Raw genomic sequence first — 20,862 nt, forward strand, 5'->3', positions numbered from 1 at the left:
GGCCTCATTTGAGACTTTAGAGCATCAAAAAGAACCTGCAGGGCCCCGTCCTGTGGGATCGAAGTATATAGAGAAACAATGTCCAGAGGGACTGTTATAAGAGGAAAATTCTCACTGGAAGTATCCTGTAACAAACAATAAGAAGTGTGTTGTATCTCTCACATATGAGGCACTCTCTTCTACTTGTTGTTTAAGGAACCAATCAACATAAATAAATAACAGTTCCAAAAGAGAATTGCTTGAAGATATGATAGGATGACCCAGGGATTATCAAGACGTTTGTGTATCTTTGGTAGCGTATAAGACATCAAAATCATGGGATTCTTCTTATTTAGATATTGAAATTCTGTCTGAGTTAAAAACCCAGTTTTCAACCCCTGTGATGTTCAGTGGGATCCTTCTCTAAAGGACAATACACATGAATATCAGTTAATTGATTATAAATCTCACTTTCATAATCTTCCGTTTGAACAACCATTGTACCTCCTTTATCAGCTCTACCCAGGAACTGCTGCAGGAAACCTGGATACCTGATACCTTTAGAAAATGGAAATTAAAAAAGAAATCATGATTTTATGCATGGAATTTTGTGCCTTTTTAAAAAATTTGCTGCTTTAGTTCTTCTGTTATATAGTGCTCCCTATGGGGCCCTTTTACTAAGGTGAACTGAAAAATGGCCTTTGCTGTGTAGACGCATGTATTGGATGTACATAGGTCCATTTTTCAGCATGCCTGGAAAAAAAGTCCTGTTTTTTCCCTGAAAGTAGACGTGCGGCAAAATAAAAATCAGCACGTGTCCTTTTTGGGCCTGAGACCTTACCGCCATCCATTGGGTAAGGTCTCACACATTAACCGGGTGGTAATCATCAGCGTGCATACACTGCCGATTACTGTCCAGTTAGCGCCACGAGGTCGAAAATAGAAATTATTCTCTGCATGTTTTGGACATGTCAAAATGAGAATTACCTGGGCACACGGTAGCCAGGCTGTAGTTCTAAGTTGACACGCATTGTACATGTGTAGGCGCCTGTGTGTCTTAGTAAAAGAGCCCCTAAGTTTTGTTGATTATTCACTACCAGAAATGTTCTATTTTTTTACACACGCTGTTTGCTATTTCTAAGAAATGTTTTTAAACACTTTATGATTTTTTTTCGCCCAATAGAAAGTAGAAGAAGATGATCTTGTTCTTACACCTGATGGGACTAGAGAATTCCTGACATTTGAAGTTCCCCTGAATGATTCTGGCTCAGCAGGACTTGGTGTCAGTGTCAAAGGTAACCGGTCTAAGGAGAATCATGCCGACCTGGGGATCTTTGTTAAGTCCATTATTAATGGAGGAGCAGCATCAAAGGTAAGTATTCATGAACATTCATTACCTCTGAGTCAAACATCATATTCATCACACTATCCCAAGTATTGTTGGATGAGGATTAACTGGGGTCTATATAGGTTGTGGTAACTTGCTAAAGAAACCAAACAAATTGTCATTTGTACTTGAGCTACTGAGAACTTAGATTTCTTCATCTGATATGGTACCTTCATTAATTAGGGGCCCTGTTATGAAGGTACACCAAAAGGTGGCCTGCAGTAGTGTGGGTGCATGTATTGGATGCACACTGGACCATTTCTCCACTGCATCTGGAAAAAAAAAAAGGGGGGGGGGTTGAGCCGGGAAATGAACGTGTGGCAAAGTGAAAACCAGCACACATCTATTTATGGCCTGAGCCATTAATGCCACCCATTGACTTAGTGGTAAGGGCTCATGTGTTACCCGTATGGTTAACCGTCCAGTATGCGCCAACTGCCGATTACTGCTGGTGAACGCCCCAGCGGTAGAAAATAGAAAATTATTTTTTACTGTGTGTTTTCAGTGTGCGCCAAATTTGGAATTACCACCCGGGGCACACATTAGCCAGGTGGTAACGCAGATTTGGCGCATTCTGGATGTGTGTAGGCACTTTCACGCCTTTGTAAATAGGCCCCATAATGAGGCTTACTAGGCATTTTCTTTTTTTCAATCTTAAATGGTTTTAGGTTTATATTAAGGTTGTTTAAATCAAGACATACATGTATATCAATCTTCAAGGAGGCCCAGAGAACAAGGAAATAATCATGTTGGTATATTTCAATTAAGAAAGCTATTTACTTAAAGAGATTATGGAAATTAGTTGAAATGACGAGTGTATAAGTGATTGGAATAGACAAATGCTATCAGCTATTTGGAAGTTATTAGATAAATGGTCCTGGAAGTTATTAGATAAATGGTCCATTGGGCATAATATTGTGTTTGAATTAAAATGTCTTATGCTAAGGACATAACATATTTTATAACATTGTTTTTGTTAGAGAGACTTTATTGAATTCTAGATTATATAGTGAAAGATAACTGGACTCATTTAGACAAACACATTCTAGTTGTGGTAAACAAACCATCTATTGGCAAAAGATTTAATTTGCCAGAGTTCAATTTCCAAGAAGAATCATAAGCTCCTTGAACCAAGCTGTTTTCAAAAGTCCCTGTCCAAAGAGTGTTATGGCCAGGCATGAAATATGTTTACATATGGGGATATAACCATTTAGAGCAGACAAATGCCCCCTTACTAATGTGCTAATCATGGATTATGTTTAAAGTGTGAGTGTTGGAATAGCCAATTGAGATGAATCATGTTCACGTTATGCATGCAGTCAAACCCGACATGAATTTATGTAATTATATGTAGTATAAAATTTATTTTAGGGGTGGGCACCACTTAAAAAATTTAATTGCAATTAATCTCATGATTAAAAAATTGCAATTGCGAAATTAATTATGAGTAATCATGGCATGCATTTTGGACACATGCTTTTCAAATTTTTTTGAATGTTGACCCAAACATCCTTTTGAACAAATGCTCAGCGTGGCTGATTATCCTTTACAGCATGCTATTCAATTAGGGGTGGGCAACAGTTAAAAATGCTAATCAAAATTAATCGCGGTATTACAATTTTTAATCACATGATTAGTCGAACCTCTGGACTGGATGACTTGTTACTGGTAAATTCTAACTGCATGGAAATTTTTTAAACCTGCTAAATACACACTTCCTTCCTACAGCACACTGCTCCCCCTCTCCTCCATACAGGTACCTACCTTCATCCTTTCCTACTTCATCCTTCCCCTTCAGCTCCCCTTCTGCTGCTAAACCTGTTACCCCTGTCACACAGACACCCATTTCTCTCCTCTCCTACTGCTGATCCCCCACAGTACACAAAGTCCAGCGCTCCCCCCCCCCCACCCGCATTTATCATAACATTTATCTGGTTCTTCATAGGGTCTCCAGCAACAATTCCCACATGCTACTTGCAACTGACGCCGATGTCTTTCCTCTGTTATGCCAACTTTTGAAATAGGATAGGCAAGGGAGAGAAAGCAATGCTGGGCAACAGACAGGAGTTAAAACATTTTCACCATAATTGCATTAATAGAGCACTAAATGCCCACTCCTAATTTATTCATATGCCAGAACAAATGCCCTTGTTGCAAAAGCAGTTAGGAGCGTAATCCCCAGACCTGTCCTGGGAGACCGTCCCCTACCCCAATCAAGTTTTCCAAGATACCTGCAATGAGTCAATAGAGATGCGTGCGATGTTACCATTGCTGGTAAATTTATCTCATACATAGTTACTTTAGGCATTCGAAAAACTTAGTTGGTTGGGGGCCCTGCAGGACAGATTTGGGAACCACTGAGATAGAATATACAATGTGAAGTTTTGGAAGATCTTTGCTGCTTTTTGATATCATACAGATATAGCGGTAGCAACTGTGAAAAAGCTAGAGATGTTGGTGTGCCTGTGTAGAAACAGCTTTGAATGGGCTAGTGCAGTAGAATCACATTCAAGCAAGTCATGTAAGGCACCCACCATCTTCTATTTTATAGACAATTGCTAGCTTTTATCAACAATAATAATAAAAATAAAATGATAATAAAATACAGGATTTTATTCAATAAAAAGTGTTTTCTGCAGGCACAGAATAAAAAAGCAAGTCCCCCCTCCCCCCATGGAATCCTACAAGATTGCCAGTTTTAAATATTTAATGGTTTGTAACAGATTTTTTTCATTTGTTTCTGAGTGACTGTGAGTGAGTGAGTGAATGTTGTTTCCTTGTGTCTGAGTGATTGTATTCTTTCCTATTGTAAGAGGTGTCTCTTTGAAAATTTTAGCTTGAGGTCACCATATGCATTCCATAAATTGAGGAGGATATTTTTTTTTAAGTCTTGTTTGGTTCAGCATGACACCCCAAACATTATAAAGTAAAATTTTTTAGTCTTTGTTACTATGAATTTTATTAAAGTATATTGAACTACTGGTAAACAAGTTAAAAATACTTGAGGCTAGGTTGGCAAATGTGCATTATAGTATTAACATGCACTAATGCCATTGATAATGTTATTCACCACAGGTCCCATTTTTATGCACCAGGAACTATTTATTTATGACATTTATATCCCAAAGCTTGTTCAGGGTCTAATGGTTTACATGAAGCAGAGACAATTAGTTATACAATTACTAGATTACAATAAACATAACGTATATGGTGTATAAATGGTTGTGAACAATGTAGTTAAAGAAACATTGGGTGACAGGTAATGGAAACAACAAGATCTTGAATTTGTGGTGTATTAAATATTGGGTTGAATTCTTCCATCAGCAATAGCCAGTTTTACCAGATATGTTTTTAGCATTTTGCGAAATGAGGAGTATTTTTTAAGGGCCGTTGTTGTTTAGGTATTGAGTTCCAGCTCTTGGTACATTGATATGAGAAACCAGCAATATAAGTCTTTTTATATTTAATTTTATTATATTGTGGGTAATGTAAGGCAAGGGGGTTTCTGGAAGAGTTATTAATATTTCTTGTCGACAGCTCAATAAGATTTTCATTGTCTGGAAGACAAATGTACATAATTTAAATGTGATACATACATTATTTGGAAGCCAGTGTAGTTTTAATAATAATGAGGTTGCTTTATACTGGCGGGAAACACTAAGTACTAGGTGAGCCAAGCACAGTACAGAAGCAACAGTGACTGCATTGCTTAGTGAACTTCATACTATTCAAGAAAGAGGAGAAATCAGTCTCCTCATCTCCCTGGACTTTGTTGGACGCATTCGAACTTGTGGATCACTCATTACTTTTGGCACGTCTTCAGTCGCTTGGTCTTGTCAGTAGTACTCTGGCTTGGTTTAAGTCTTTTCTAACAGGCAGAATCTTCTCAGTATCAACTCCTAAAGATGACTTATGGGGTTCCACAGGGGTCAGTGCTCTCACCATTACCGTTTAACATTTTTCTCAGTCCTCTAGAAACACTGCTTCAAGTTCATAACATTTGTTTCTTCATTTATGCAGATGATATTCTGTTAATATATCCTACATTACTGATTTCAGTAGACTTAGAACCCCTTCAAATGGCACTCTCTTTATTATCTGCTTGGTTGGTCTCACATAGACTTGTATTCAATCCCGCAAAAATGACAGCATGTTGGATTAGTGGTTCAATGCCATTGAGTCTTTTTAACCATCAAATTGTTCCCATAGACTCACTTCGTTATTTGGAAGTATTCATTGATTCCAAACTTTCATTTGGTAAACAGATTTCTAACATTGTAAAATTGTAAAAACGTTTGCTCTCAATCCGAAACTACCTGGATTTAAATTCATTACATACTTTGATCCATACCTTTATTATCTCTCGTCTGGATTATTGTAATACTATATACGCATGACTTCCCCAATTTCAATTATGCCTTTTCAGACTCTTCAAAACTCAGCAATCGAATGATTTTTAAGGCCAAACAGTTTGATCCTGTTACTCCTTTATTCCTTATGCTTCACTGATTACCCATCTCCTATTGCGTCTGTTATAAAATTCTACTGCTTTTAAGACACTATAGTTTTGCAGGCCTGCATATCTTTCCTCTCTAATCATCCCTTATACCCCTTCTCGTTTACTTCATTCACTCAATGCCAATCGTCTGGTGCTCTCATCCCCTAAACAAGCTCGTCATGAGTCAACCCGGAATTCTGCATTCTAATTTTTAGCGCCATCACTATGGAATAATCTACCTTCAAGTATTAGGTCAGAACTTTCACTTACCAAATTTGAAAAACAACTCAAAACTCACGTTTTCCATTTAACTTTTCCATTTAGCACTCCCCAACTTTCCATTTAGTTTTTGCAATTCTTTGAGGCTAATACCTGTTTGGTATGCACACATTGTGCCTTGGGATTTTTTTCATCTGTTTCTGAGTGACTGACTGAGTGAGTGAGTGTTGTTTCCTTGTGTGTGAATGATTGTATTCTTTCCTATTGCAATTGGTGTTCCTTTTCCTTGTTTTGATTTTATGTTAATAATTTTTTATATAGTTAACCGCTTTGACCTATTATGTAAAGGTGGTATATCAAGTTTTAAATAAACAAAAACACAAACATAAACTCTTTCAAAAAGTACAAAGACCAGGAGACACTCAGCGGAGTTAGGTGGAAATACTAATTGGGAGCAGCCTCTTTGTATATGATGGATTTAGTGACTTTCCTTCATAAATCTCATACACGAAATCAATTTTTCCTTCAATTTCCTGATGTCACTGCTTTAAAATCAATCAGACATTTTTTCGGTGTCGCTTTATTATCAGATGTCCTCACTATGGAATTCAGTTGTAGTCCTCTTGCGATGTCAACATTGTTTTTTTTAGAAAGAATCTGAAAATGTTTGTTTCTGCAAACCGAGTCCTAAATGCAGAATTCAGAGGACATATGTTTTAATGTTAAAATTTTTTACTCTAATTTTGAGAATCTTGATTCTGCGAACAGAGTCCTAAATCTTGAATTCGGAGGATATATATATTTATATATATATATATATATATATATATATATTTTTTTTTTTTTTAATATCATTTTTATTAAGAGTTATGGAAGTCATATATAAAACAATGACAGTCATGAAACAGCTGGCATGCATCAAAAACAGAAGAGGAATGTGTACAAAATATACAACACAGTTTCAAAAAGAAAAAGAAACTCCCCTCATCTATAACCCCCTGAAGGACAACCTCCCCCCCAACCCCCCCTCCCCCGATAACACAATATTAGTGATCAAGTACAGCCATATAACAGAATCTATTTAGGAGTGACCCAGGGATTTAAGAGCTCTCCCAAGCATGACTCGCTATGTAGCATTTGCCTCTGGCCACTGGGACATAAAGACAGAAATCTATTCCAGAGTGATGCATATTCCCGCCACTCTAGTGAGTGGTGTTTGGAATAAATAAGAAACTCAAAAGATGCCAGTTCCCTCATGGGCGTGATCCAGTTACAATAAGGAGGATCCTCTGGGGATGGCCAGAACTACAGGATCAGTTTCTCAAACAGAAGGACTACCAATGTTAAAAATTTAATTTGAATCCTTGAGAGGCTTTGTTCTATAAATACTCGGTCATCTCCGAGGAGTAAGACTGTATGATCCCATTCCAACTGGATCTGCAGGTTTTAAAAAATATTCCAAAAACAGAGTTCTATATTTTGTAAATAAGTATCCATGGACCATAAGGCCAATTGGGCATCTCACACTCTCGTCAGATATGATTTATGGAGAATCCAGAACTGTGCCTCCTGTAAGGCAGCATCTTTAACCTTGGCAAAAAGGCCATGGAATTGTGCTTGTAAGTCTGTCACCGTCATAGGTAGCTGGAGATCCTGTGACCATGAGTGAGCTATCCCCTGTAAGTATGTCTCTGCCCTTTGTGCTCTTATAACTTTGTACCAGTAAGATAATTTGTTTTGCTTAGCCATGGTGTCAGTAATTTGCTAATGGCTCCCACTCCTCTCTGATCTCCCCCCTCTCCTCCTACCCTGCCCATCTCAGAAATGTAGTGTCAGATTTGTAGATAAGGGAAGTAGTGTGTAGACAGTATCCCCCAAGCTTAGCAATGCTGTTGAAAAGTAGACATCTGTCTGCCACCCAATTCCAAAATGTTTTATAGCAGAAGAGGGGTCCCCCCTCCCCATTGATGGAAAATGGATGAACCTAGGCCTGGGGTAAATTGTGAGCTGCCGCATACCGATAAGAATGGATACACATCTAGCCTCCTGGATTCCCTGAGTCTCCACCATCTCCATGCATGGCGAAAAGGCAGCAGGAAAAACGGTGAAGCTCCAATTTCCAAGCCATGGAGATAGACCAGGAAAGAAGTCGATGCACTGCAGCTGTCAAGAAGACCCCTCGAGGAATAAAGCTGAAGGGACGTAATAGCATCATGTATCCATCTAAACAGGGCAACCACGTTATAAAAGCGGAGGTCAGGAAGACCCAAACCCCCCTGCTCCCGTGGCAATGCCAATTCTGGCCATGCAATCCTAGCCGGTTTATTGTGCCATATAAAGGACCAAATGTAGGAACAGAACAGAAGCTCATCTTTTCAGGTTATCCAGAGTGGGAGGGTCTGAAGGGTATGTAACAACTTGGGGATGATGATCATTTTGACTAAGCCTACGTGCCCAAACAAGGACAAGGGTAAATGCAACCAGTTGTCACACATCTGACCAAGCTTTAGAATTACATTACACATTATATTTGTACCTGACAGTGTATTCGAGGCTAATAAATATGCCCAAATACAAACTCAGGTATACATATAAAGTATTACATATCATGTAAAATGAGTTTATCTTGTTGGGCAGACTGGATGGACTGTTCAGGTCTTTATCTGCTGTCATTTACTATGTTACTATATTTGATTCTGCCCTTTGCCAGGCCAACCCCCAGATTTTTATGCCAAGTATCTGTGGATCTAATGTGGAGAGGTAAGGCCAAGGCATTTTTTAAGGGGGGTATTTGGGGATATTGAGTACTGGCACCTTTTCCATTGTCTGCTAAAATTGACCCATGATCCCCAAGTTTTAGTGAAAGTCCTCAGGCTCTACACACCAGTTCTGCCTCGTCATAGATTCTGTGACTGGTTGCAGGGGGCCTGGCTATTGTGGGGTGGGTCCCTCAGTGATTACCCCACCCCTGAAGGGTAGCCAGACATTTGAGTACCGGCACCTTTATTGCTAGACAAAACGCACTGGGTAAGGCTTCCGACTTATCATATTTAATCTTGAGGCCTGAAAACCTTCCAAACTCAATTATAGACATGATGTGTGGTATTGTTTGGTCAGCATTTTTCATGTATAGCAGCATATCATCTGCAAACAAACTAATGCGGAGTTCAGTAGATTCCACCTGAATTCCCTCTATATCTGCTGCACCTCGTAGCTTTACCGCCAAAGGCTCCACAGCTAGTAGAAATAAGAGTGGCAAGAGTAGGCATCCCTGTCTTGTGCCTCTTTGCAACTCAAGGTCAAACCACCATTAATCAATATGCGAGCTATGGGATGATGGTATAGTGCCCCTACCCTCTCCATGAAGGGGCCTGTGATGTCATAGCATGGAAGTGTTTGAAATATGTGATTTTCAGGCCTCCAGCCAAAGCCAGTAAGCCCAGTGCTTCTGGCAGCCATGTTTCAAAGGTAGTTTGGAGGGCATGATCTGTGACAAAGGAGGGGATACCAATAAAACGAAGGTTATTATGTCATCCTCTATTCTCATAGTCCTCAAGTCTAGCTGTGAGATCTTTATTAGCAGATTAATTTATTTACTATTTATTAAGAAGAAAGGATTCTAACTGAAAAGGATCTAAAATCACATAATTGGCTTCTTGAAACATAGAAACATGATCTGCCCCTAAGTGCCGCCCCTAAACAATTCAAGAAAGACCTCACGGACCAAATAAACCACAGACTCCAAAACGGTTTATTCCCCACGAAAAAAGGAAACATCCTACTCACTCCACTGCAAAAAGACGTTAAGAAAAGCACAATGGACCTAACCAATTATCGATCAGTGGCATCTATTCCACTCATAACCAAAATAATGGAGGGCATAGTTACGAAACAATTCACTGATTAACTAAATACTCAATTCTACATGAGTCACAATCAGGATTTCGATCAAATCACAGCACCGAAACTTTACTAGTGGCGGCAATGAACTCATTCAAAAAAACAATTGCTACTGGTAAGAACATACTCGTATTACAATTTGACATGTCAAGCGCCTTCGACATGGTTGATCATGGAATACTACTTCATATACTAGAATACTTCGCAGTCGGAGGCGCAGTCCTCAAGTGGTTCGAGGGGTTCCTCACCACCAGATCCTACCAAGTAATAACAGACGCCGAAAGATCACCTTCATGGATACCAGAATGCGGAGTTCCTCAAGGATCCCCCCTCTCACCAACCATCTTCAACTTAATGATGATACCTCTAGCCAAACTCTTAGCCGATCAAAACCTTAACCCTTACATATATGCAGACAATGTCACGATCTACATCCCGTTCAAACACAATCTAAATGAAATCACCAATGAGATCAACCAAAGCTTCAGAACCTTGCATAGCTGGGCAGATTCATTCCAGCTAAAACTCAACACAGAAAAAACTCAATGCCTAGTACTCACTTCTCAATACAACACAAACAACTACTCCACTATAACCACACCATACTGCACCCTTCCTATTTCAGAAAACCTGAAGATTCTTGGAGTTACCATCAACCGAAACCTCACTCTCGATACCCACATGAAGAACACTACAAAAAAGATGTTCCACTCGATGTGGAAACTCAAAAGAGTTAAGCCTTTCTTCCCGAGAAACATTTTCCGCACCTTGGTACAATCTATGGTAATTAGTCACCTGGATTACTGTAACACTCTGTACGCTGGCTGCAAAGAACAGATTATCAAGAAACTCCAAACAGCCCAAAATACCGCAGCCAGACTCATATTTGGAAAGACCAAATACGAAAGCACGAAACCCTTAAGAGAGAAACTTCACTGGCTTCCACTCAAGGAACGAATCGAATTCAAGATCTGCACGATTGTACACAAGATCATTCATGCAGATGCCCCACTGTACATGTTTAACCTTGTGGACCTACCACCCAGAAATGCCAAGAGATCAGCCCGCAAATTCCTCAATCTGAACTTCCCCAGCTGTAAAGGACTTAAATATAAGCAGGCATACGCCACTACCTTCTCCTACAGAAGTACACAGATATGGAATGGGTTACCCCCAGCCCTAAAAACTATGGACAATCTAAGCAACTTTCGCAAATCTCTGAAAACACATCTCTTCAATAGAGCCTACAAAAAAAACTCTTAAAGACACAAAACACAAAGATTCCATCTTCTCTAATTCCTCATCTATCCTCTGTTTACTTTTGTTTGTTTCCAATATCCTGTCATGACTTTGTCATTACAACACTCTGTAAGCCACATTGAGCCTGCAAATAGGTGGGAAAATGTGGGGTACAAATGCAATAAATAATAATAATAATAATAATGACGGCAGATAAACGCCATGTGACCCATCCAGTCTGCCCATCCTCTGTAACCCCTAATTTTTCCTGTTCCTAAGCGATCCCACATACTTATCCCATGCTTTTTAAATTCTGGAACAGTCCTCGACTCCACCACCTCCACCGGGAGGCCATTCCACGCCTCCACCACCCTCTCCATGAAATAATACTTCGTTTGGTTACTCCTAAGCCTATTTCCTCTTAACTTTATTGTATGTCCCCTCATTCCAGAGCTCTTCTTCATTTGAAAAAGGCTCTCTTCCTGTACTTAAATGCCCTTGAGATTTTAAACGTTTCTATCATGTCTCCTCTCTTCCAGCGTATACATGTTGAGGTTCATAAGCCTGTCCCTATAATTTTTGCAATCAAGACCGCTTACTAATTTCGTAGCCACCCTCTGGACTGACTCCATCCTGTTTATATTTTTCTGTAGGTGCGGTCTCCAGAACTGCATGCAGTACTCCAAATGAGGCCTAACCAGAGACTTATACAACGGCACTATCACCTCCTTTTTCCTGCTGTTCATGCCTCTCTTTATGCACCCAAGCATCCTTCTGGCTTTGGCCGTCGCTTTTTCTACCTGTTTGAAAGCTTTAAGATCATCAGACACAATCACCCTCAAGTCCTGCTCTTCCTTCGCACACTGTAGCACTACATCCCCTATACTCTACTGTTCCCTCAGATTTTTGCGACCCAAGTGCATGACCCTGCATTTTTTGGGATTAAACCTTAGTTGCCAAATATCGGTCCATTCCTCTAGCTTCACTAGGTTCTTCCTCATGTCATTCACACCCTCCAAGGTGGCCACCCTGTTGCAGAGTTTAGTATCATCCGCAAAGAGACAAACCTTACCAGGCAGCCCTTCTGCAATATCGTTCACAAAGACGTTAAAAAGAGCCGGCCCTAGGACCGATCCCTGCGTTCAAAGAAAACATAGGAAAAAAGTCCCACCTAGAGCCTAAACAACTTTTAAGTTGCAAAAACTGCCTCCTTTTAAAAAGGCCTTAAAGACCATACTGTTTCAGTGAATATTCAATCTTACCTCAAGATAAGAGTTTCTGATATTTATTATTGCTCTCAGACTACATACTGTTTTATGTGTCTTAATTCATGTCCTTATGTTGATTTATATGAGTTTTATAAGTTAAATAAGTTTATTATATGGTATTTGATTATGGACATTTTTGTACTCCGCCCAGAATTGTAGATGATATGGACTAGAAATGCTTTAAAATAAATAAATAATTTGTATAGCCCTAGAAACATCAGGAAAAATATCAATCTTTTGACTGTAAAAAAAAAAAAAAAAAGAACTTCCCTTTTAGAGAAAAAGGACTTAAGCACTGAAATTTTATCCTCATTGGTTCCACAGGTAGCCATCATGGTTGCTCTAGCAGTTATGCAAGGTTCTAAGATTCCAGGAAATTTGTTAAATTAGCTAGAGAAGGATTCTCACTTCTCAGCTACACCTGCCCTACATTTTCTACAAGTAAACTTTCCAGGGAAAACAACATGCCTGGTTTTGAAAATCCAAAAATATATGGTCTTTCTCAACCAGCATTTCATGTGCATGCTTTTAGCCAAATGGGAGGTAATTTTAGAAAAATTTTTCTGTGTATAAATATCTTGTTACACACAAAAGGCCTTTTGAATTTTATAAAGTATGTGTGTGCATGTTAGCATTTGCACACTACAGGGCTTATAATAGGTGCATTTTTGGACTTCTCATATAGGTGTCCAGTTAAACAATCAGGCCTATTGAGGTCAGGCTACTTTTAAAACAAAATCTATTTATGGGTAAAATACCATTTTACCCATGGAAGTGCCTTTCGATTCTTAACCTCTGTAACTAATGTAATTCAGATTATGCTGTTTCGTTTTATATTGAAAAGGAACATAATATGCAAATGCCATTAGTTCTTTCTATGTTGGGTGACTTGTCAACTTAATTGTTAAATAAAAGTTTGAAAGGTAACACCTTTAGCTTGATTACATGATGATGATCTATTTTTTCCACAACTACATGATTAAGCCCTGAGTAGATAGGTTTTCAGTATATTGCAGTTCTTTTTAGAAAATGAAACCTATTTCATATTACTAACTATTTTAATCTTGTCTAATAGGATGGCCGTCTTTGTGTGAATGATCAGTTAATAGCAGTGAATGGAGAATCTCTATTGGGCAGGACAAATCAAGATTCCATGGAAACCCTGCGAAGGTCTATGTCAACTGAAGGAAACAAACGAGGAATGATACAGATTATTGTGGCAAGGAGAATAAAGTGCAATGAGGTAATTCAGTTTATATTTTATGGTTTATAAATATTTAAGACTTCAACTTTTCTTGGAGTTAAAAATACAAACAGGGTGAGAATGATTTCGTTACCATGACCCAATTTTGTCCACAAGACTATGTGTATCATTCTAGGCCACAAGGTTATGGTAAGGGTTGGGGAAGGAGTGGTGGTTGTTGACAATATTAGACTTGGTCAACATGGGACATTGGATTTTTGTTTTGTTTTGTTACATTTGTACCCCGCGCTTTCCCACTCATGGCAGGCTCAATGCGGCTTACATGGGGCAATGGAGGGTTAAGTGACTTGCCCAGAGTCACAAAGAGCTGCCTTCAGTGAAGAAGTGGAATTTCTCAGTGAAACTTGCTCGTTCTCCTATGTTGGGAATTCTGATTATTTTGTTTACTATCTGTAAATTCTGTCTCGACCATTTCCAAGCTTTTGGGTCTTTTAGCTGACTCTGGATCATCATTTACTAATTTCTTGGTTGTAAGAGATTTTAATAGTTATGTGAATATTTCCCTGATCAAGTATTCTCAATTTAGGGGATCATACCCATGAATAGCTAACATGATAGGATTCACCATGAGCAATCGACACAGAACAACCAACTCCAACCAAAAAGATGCACTAAACACCAAGGCCAACAAAGCTAAATGTCAGTCCAAATAGAATGTGTCAAATACCCTGGTTCCAAAATACTCATCCCCATTAGTTATATCAATGCAAGATCCATAGTCAGCAAGGCAGATAGAGGAAGACCAACCGGGACTAATCTTCATAACTGAAACATGACTGAGATCCCACAATGACCCAATGATCAGAGAATTATGCCCAGCAGGTTATTAAATCACCCACCTCACACAGGGGGGTGGCATAGTCACTACAAATTTTGCTTCAAACTCAAACTCACCTCTGAACTTATAATCCCATCACTGAATACCATGGCCTGTAAACTCGAATGATGACGCACTACAGGGAAACATCATCAGCTGTACACTATTCTACCGCCCACTGGGCAAATGGGCAAACACACAGGATGCTTCTATGGATTTTGTTTCACTGTACTTACAATAATAATGTGATCCTACTAGGAGACACAAACCTACACCTAGACTGCAAGAACGATAGAGACACTCAAAACCTACCGGACTTCTTGGACATGTGGAACTTTCAACAACTGACAGACAACCCCACCCACAACAAAGGATACGAGCTAGACTTGCTAGCATACAGACTTGAAAAAAAAAATCAAGAGATAAGAATCAGGGATATCCTATGGTCACCAGCCCTGTAGTTGGATCACAGTAAGCTAATTTGGTATCCTGTTCTGGCCAATCCAGGCTGAGTTTTAGTCTGTGATGTCCCACCTAAGTTCTCTAAAACTAGAGGCACAATCGACGCTAACCTTTTCTGGAACATCATATACGAGAGCTCTGTACTAAACCAACCTGAGACTAACATCTTCCTGAATCAATGGGATGAGGCAAGTCGCACAGCAGTGGACAAAATAGCACCAGAGAAGTTGAAACTCAAAAACGGAAAGAAAACCTCTCCCTGGTTCAGTCAGGAACTCACACAGCAGAATAAGGCCTGCAGACGGCTAGAAAGGAGATGGACCCACAGCAAATCCAACGAAAGCAAAGTACATTGGCACAGAATGATACAAAAATACAAATCAGAGATCAGAAAAGCCAAAAGTAAGTGCTGTGAAGGATATATAGGCGGAACCCAACTGGACTTTAATAAGCTTTTCAGACTAACAAACAGTCTGTTAAACATACAGGACCTAACTGCAGACAACAAATATCCAAACTGGCAACCTACTTTGAGCAGAAAATCAGCAACACTTACCCATCTCAATGAATGACATAGGAGAATACCTAGATAGGACAGGAATTGTGGAGGACGCCCTACCAGTAGACAGATCATGGTCATCCTTCAAACCACACACTAACGACATGGTCAAATTCCTCATACACAAATACAACAAATCACAGTGTATACTAGATGACTGCTCAAATTTCTTACTGAAGAACCCCCCCCCCCTTACACATTCATACACAGTCTAACTAAATATATCTCCTCCATGTTGTACAAGGGCCATTTTCCAAAAGAGAAGGGAGGCATCATCCTAACCCCCATTCCAAAAAAACAGAAAGATCACTCGGGGTGTAGTATAAAACTACAGACCCATAGTCTCCATCCCCTTACTAATGTAATGGAAGGCAAAGTTGCAACACAACTCACGGAATACATATCGAATTTCTCAATACTGCACAACTCTCTATTGGGCTTACGCCCAAACCACAGTACCGAAACTGTCTTAACATCCTTGGTGATAGAGCTGAGAAGAGAAATCAGCATGGGCAGAAGGGTCATGATCCTCCAGTTTGATATGTCCTCGGCATTTGACCTGGTGGACCACAGCCTGCTACTAAATATGCTAGACCACCTAGGTGTTGTGGGCAGATACTATCCTGGTGTAAGGGATTCCTAAACAGCAGATCCTATAAAGTGAAGATGACAGGATCTCTATCATCAAAATGGATCCCAGAATGTGGTGTGCCTCAAGGATCGTCCATCTCTCCATCACTATTCAACATTGTGCTGGTGCCCCTAGGCCATAAACTGGAGACAAGCTGTTTCACCACATACAGCTACACGGACAACATAACCATTTGTATCCCCTTTGCTAGCCACATCCAAGATGTACTAGGAGATGTCACATGTGCACTAGACCTGATGGAATCATAGGCTGCAGCCTTCAAGCTAAAACTCAATAAAGAAAAGACAAAATTCCTGACAATAACCAGCACATATAGACCAATCAAAAGCAACAAATTCTATATCGAGCGGACAGAATACTCTCTAGACACCAACATCAAAGTGTTAGGAATAATCAGGGCCCTTTAACCACCTCTGGGGCACTGTGCAAACTTTTGTGGATGCCCCTCCTCATTCCATTAGCCCCCTGCCAAAAAACAAAAACAGCAGCATAAATGTTCAGAACCATTGTCTAGGCCATACCAATGAAGTATCTGCTGGTTGTCCCTTCAGAAAGAGGAAGTCCATGTCAGAAAGGGGCCACACAGCAGAGCCATCAGCTGTGTGCCCTAAAGAGCAGCTCCACTTCTTTATATCCTTTTTTTGTGGCTAGAAAAGTTGGGGTGGGGTAAGGAACTGTCAGGCCAGGTAAGGGGAAGATCCTGGACCAGAATGCAGAGATGACTATGGTGACCCATCCCAAAGAGTGAGAGTGAAGGCCAATGAACGAGTTTTTCTCATGGTGCATTCAGGTAATAATTTTGACACAGTGGTGAAGGGACCGAGGCCTGGGGAAAGGTTGCTGGCTATTTTTATTGATGAGCAATGCCTTCATGTGAACCTAAAAATTGATTTCTGTGTCACAGATGAAATGTTATATATTTTAAATTCAATTATTTCAAGCAATTAACCAACACTAAACTACACACATATCTATGGAAACAATTCAACTGTATTTAAAGACCCCCTCAAGAGGCAGTGTCTCATAATTTAAACCTGATCAGACACAATTCTGTTATATACCATCTCAACACACATCAGATCCTCCAAAATCTTCTAAAACCCTATCTGATATTATAACAAACTAAAACTGTATTAAAGTTTTAATGTTCCCTCAGTAAGGCCAACACACAAACCTTCCACTGCAAAACGTTCTGCACAAACTTGTGCAAAGACCACATTTAGAACCTTACCATGCCATAACACACTAACTCCCAGGACTCAAAGAGCATCAACCTTATCTGTACTATGGATCTCTATACAGAAACTACATACTAACAGAATACTGCACATTGGTAACATGCACAAAACACCGATTATGAAACGAGGAACCACTGATCAGTTATAGAGAGCTGAAGGCAAAAGACTTAACTGAAACCTCAAGAAGTCAGACACTGCATACAGCAAACATAGGGCTTCTTTTACATAACAGACCTTGTGATTCCAGTGCTTCTGGAAGAGGCTAAAAACCTTTCTCTTCCCAAAGACTGTTCCATACAAATCCATCACAACCTCTATCTCCTCGTACCATCCCCTTTATCATTTTCGTTGCCCTTCTCTGCACCTTTTCTAATTCCACTATATCTTTTTTGAGATGCGGTGACCAGAACTGAACACAATATTCGAGGTGTGGTCGCACCATGGAGCGATACAAAGGCATTATAACGTCCTCATTTTTGTTTTCCATTCCTTTCCTAATAATACCTAACATTCTATTTGCTTTCTTAGCTGCAGCAGCACACCAAGCAGAAGGTTTCACTGCATTATCAGCGATGACACCTAGATCCTTTTCTTGGTCGATGACTCCTAACATGGAACCTTGCGTGACGTAGCTATAATTCGGGTTCCTCTTTCCCACATACATCGATGCCCAGTCTCCCAGTCTTGTAAGGTCCTCTTGTAATTTTTCACAATCCTCTCACAATTTAACAACTTTGAATAACTTTTCTGTCGTCAGCTAATTTAATTATCTCACTAGTTATTCCAATCTCTAGGTCATTTATAAATATGTTAAAAAGCAGCAGTCCCAGCACAGACCCCTGGGGAACCCCACTAACTATCCTTCTCCATTGAGAATACTGACCATTTAACCCTACTCTCTGTTTTCTATCTTTTAACCAGTTTTTAATCCACAATAGGACACTACCTCCTAACCCATGAGTCTCCAATTTCCTCTGGAGTCTTTCATGAGGTACTTTGTCAAATGCCTTCTGAAAATCCAAATACACAATATCAACCGCTCCCCTTTATCCACATGTTTGTTCACCCCTTCAAAGAAATGTAATAGAGTGGTGTGGCAAGATTTCCCTTCACTAAATCTGTTGGCTTTGTCTCATTAATCCATGCTTTTGAATATGCTCTGTAATTTTGTTCTTCATAATAGTCTCTACCATTTTGCCTGGCATCGACGGGCCACCCTCAATCTTCTGGTACCACGCTTGATTTTAAAGATAAATTACGTATTACTAACAATAGCTCCGCAAGTTCATTTTTCAATTCTATCAGTACTCTGGGATGGATACCATCTAGTCCAGGAAATTTGCTACTCTTCAATTTGTCAAATTGACCCATTACATCCTCCAGGTTTATAGAGATTTCATTCAGTTTTTCTGACTTGTCGGCTTCGAATACTATTTCTGGTACCGGTATCTCTCCTAAATCTTCTTCAGTGAAGACCGAAGGAAAGAATTCATTTCATCTCTCTGCTATTGCTTTGTCTTCCCTGATTGCCCCTTTTACCCCTTGATCATCTAGCGGTCCAACTGATTCTTTTGCAGGCTTCCTGCTTTTAATATACCTAAAAAACATTTTTACCATGTGTTTTTGCCTCCAATGCAATCTTTTTTTCAAAGTCCCTCTTTGCCTTCCTTATCAGTGCTTTGCATTTGACTTGACATTCCTTATGCTGTTTCTTATTATTTTCAGTCAGTTCCCTATTACATTTTCTGAAGGATTCTCTTTTAGCTCTAATAGCTTCCTTCATCTTTTTAACCATGCCAGCTGTCGTTTGGTCTTCCTTCCTCCTTTTTTAATACACGGAATATATTTGGCCTGGGCTTCCAGGATGGTATTTTTGAACAGCATCCACACCTGATGTAAATTTTTGACCCTCGCAGACGCCCCTCTTTTTTTTTTTTCACCGTTCTTCTTATTTTATCATAGTCTCCTTTTTAAAAGTTAAACGCTAATGTATTGGATTTCGTATGTATACTTACTCCAAAGCTAATATCAAATCTGATCATATTATGATCACTGTTATCAAGCGGCCCCAGCACTATTACCTCCTGCACCAGATCATGCACTCCACTAAGAACTAGGTCTAGAATTTTTCCTTCTCTCGTTGGCTCCTGTACCTGCTGCTCCATAAAGCAGTCCTTGATTTCATCAATGAAATTTACCTCCCTAGCATGCCCTGATGATACATTTACCCAGTCAATATCGGGGTAATTGAAATCACCCATTATTATTGTGTTGCCCAGTTTGTTTGCGTCCCTAATTTCCTTTAACATTTCTGCATCCGTCTGTTCATCCTGACCAGGTGGATGGTAGTACACTCGTCACTATCCTTTTCCCCTTTACACATGGAGTTTCAATCCATGGGGGATTCCAAGATGTGTTTTCTTTCCTGCAGAATTTTCAGTCTTTTTGATTCAGGGCCCTCCTTAACATACGGTGCTATTCCTCCTCCAATTCGATCCACCCTATCACTACAATATAATTTGTACCCCGTTATGAAAGTGTCCCACTAGTTATCCTCCTTCCACCAGGTCTCAGAGATTCCTATTATATCTAATTTTTCATTTAGGCTTTTGGCATTCGTATATAGACATTTCAAACTATGTTTGTTGTTGTTCCTGTTTACATTATCATGTTCAGTAGTTGACAGAATTAATTTGCAATCTTTTGTCTGATTTTTATTTTTATTTAAGGACACCTGATCTACTATGGTCTCTTTTGCAACCTCACTATCTGGATACCCTATCTTCCCTGTTTTGGTGATATCTTTGAAAGGTACCTTATTCCGAACCATGCACTTTTGAGCAACTGTTGGCCTTCCCCCAGTTTCTAGTTTAAAAGCTGCTCTATCTCCTTTTTAAATGCCAATGCCAGCAGCCTGGTCCCACCCTGGTTAAGGTGGAGCCCATCCTTTCAGAATAGGCTTCCCCTTCCCCAGAATGTTGCCCAGTTCCTAAAAAATCTAAAACCCTCCTCTCTGCACCATCATCTCATCCAAGCATTGAGACTCCAGACCTCTGCCTGTCTCTTGGGCCCTTCGCGTGGAACGGATAGCACTTCAGCAAATACTACCCTAGAGGTTCTGGATTTGAGCTTTCTACCTAAGAGCCTAAATTTGGCTTCCAGAACATCTCTCCCACATTTTCTTATGTCATTGGTACCCACATGTGACCCATGACAGCTGAAGTCTGCTACTCTAGCCTCAAGAGAACGGACTCGTTCTCTGAGAGCTAGGAGCTCTTTGCATCGGGCACACACTTACAACTGCTCACCAACTGGGAGATAATCATACATGTGACACTTAGTGCAAAATACTAGATAGCAACCCTCTCGCTGCTGGACTC

The 20,862-nt window shown here is 39.8% G+C and overlaps 1 protein-coding gene across 3 annotated transcripts in view; it reads left to right on the plus strand.

Annotated features, from left to right (window-relative positions):
• PARD3 (par-3 family cell polarity regulator) overlaps positions 1 to 20,862 on the plus strand; it is a 1,299,417-nt gene that overhangs the window by 687,302 nt on the left and 591,253 nt on the right. For all 3 annotated transcript variants that reach the window (XM_030199049.1, XM_030199057.1, XM_030199066.1), the window contains exons 13-14: positions 1,163 to 1,351; positions 13,566 to 13,733. In XM_030199049.1, coding sequence (XP_030054909.1) covers positions 1,163 to 1,351; positions 13,566 to 13,733 — 357 coding nt within the window. The remainder of the gene's footprint in view (positions 1 to 1,162; positions 1,352 to 13,565; positions 13,734 to 20,862) is intronic.

This window comes from Microcaecilia unicolor, chromosome 1 (genome assembly GCF_901765095.1).
Source record: "Microcaecilia unicolor chromosome 1, aMicUni1.1, whole genome shotgun sequence".
Classification (NCBI taxonomy): Eukaryota; Metazoa; Chordata; class Amphibia; order Gymnophiona; family Siphonopidae; genus Microcaecilia; species Microcaecilia unicolor.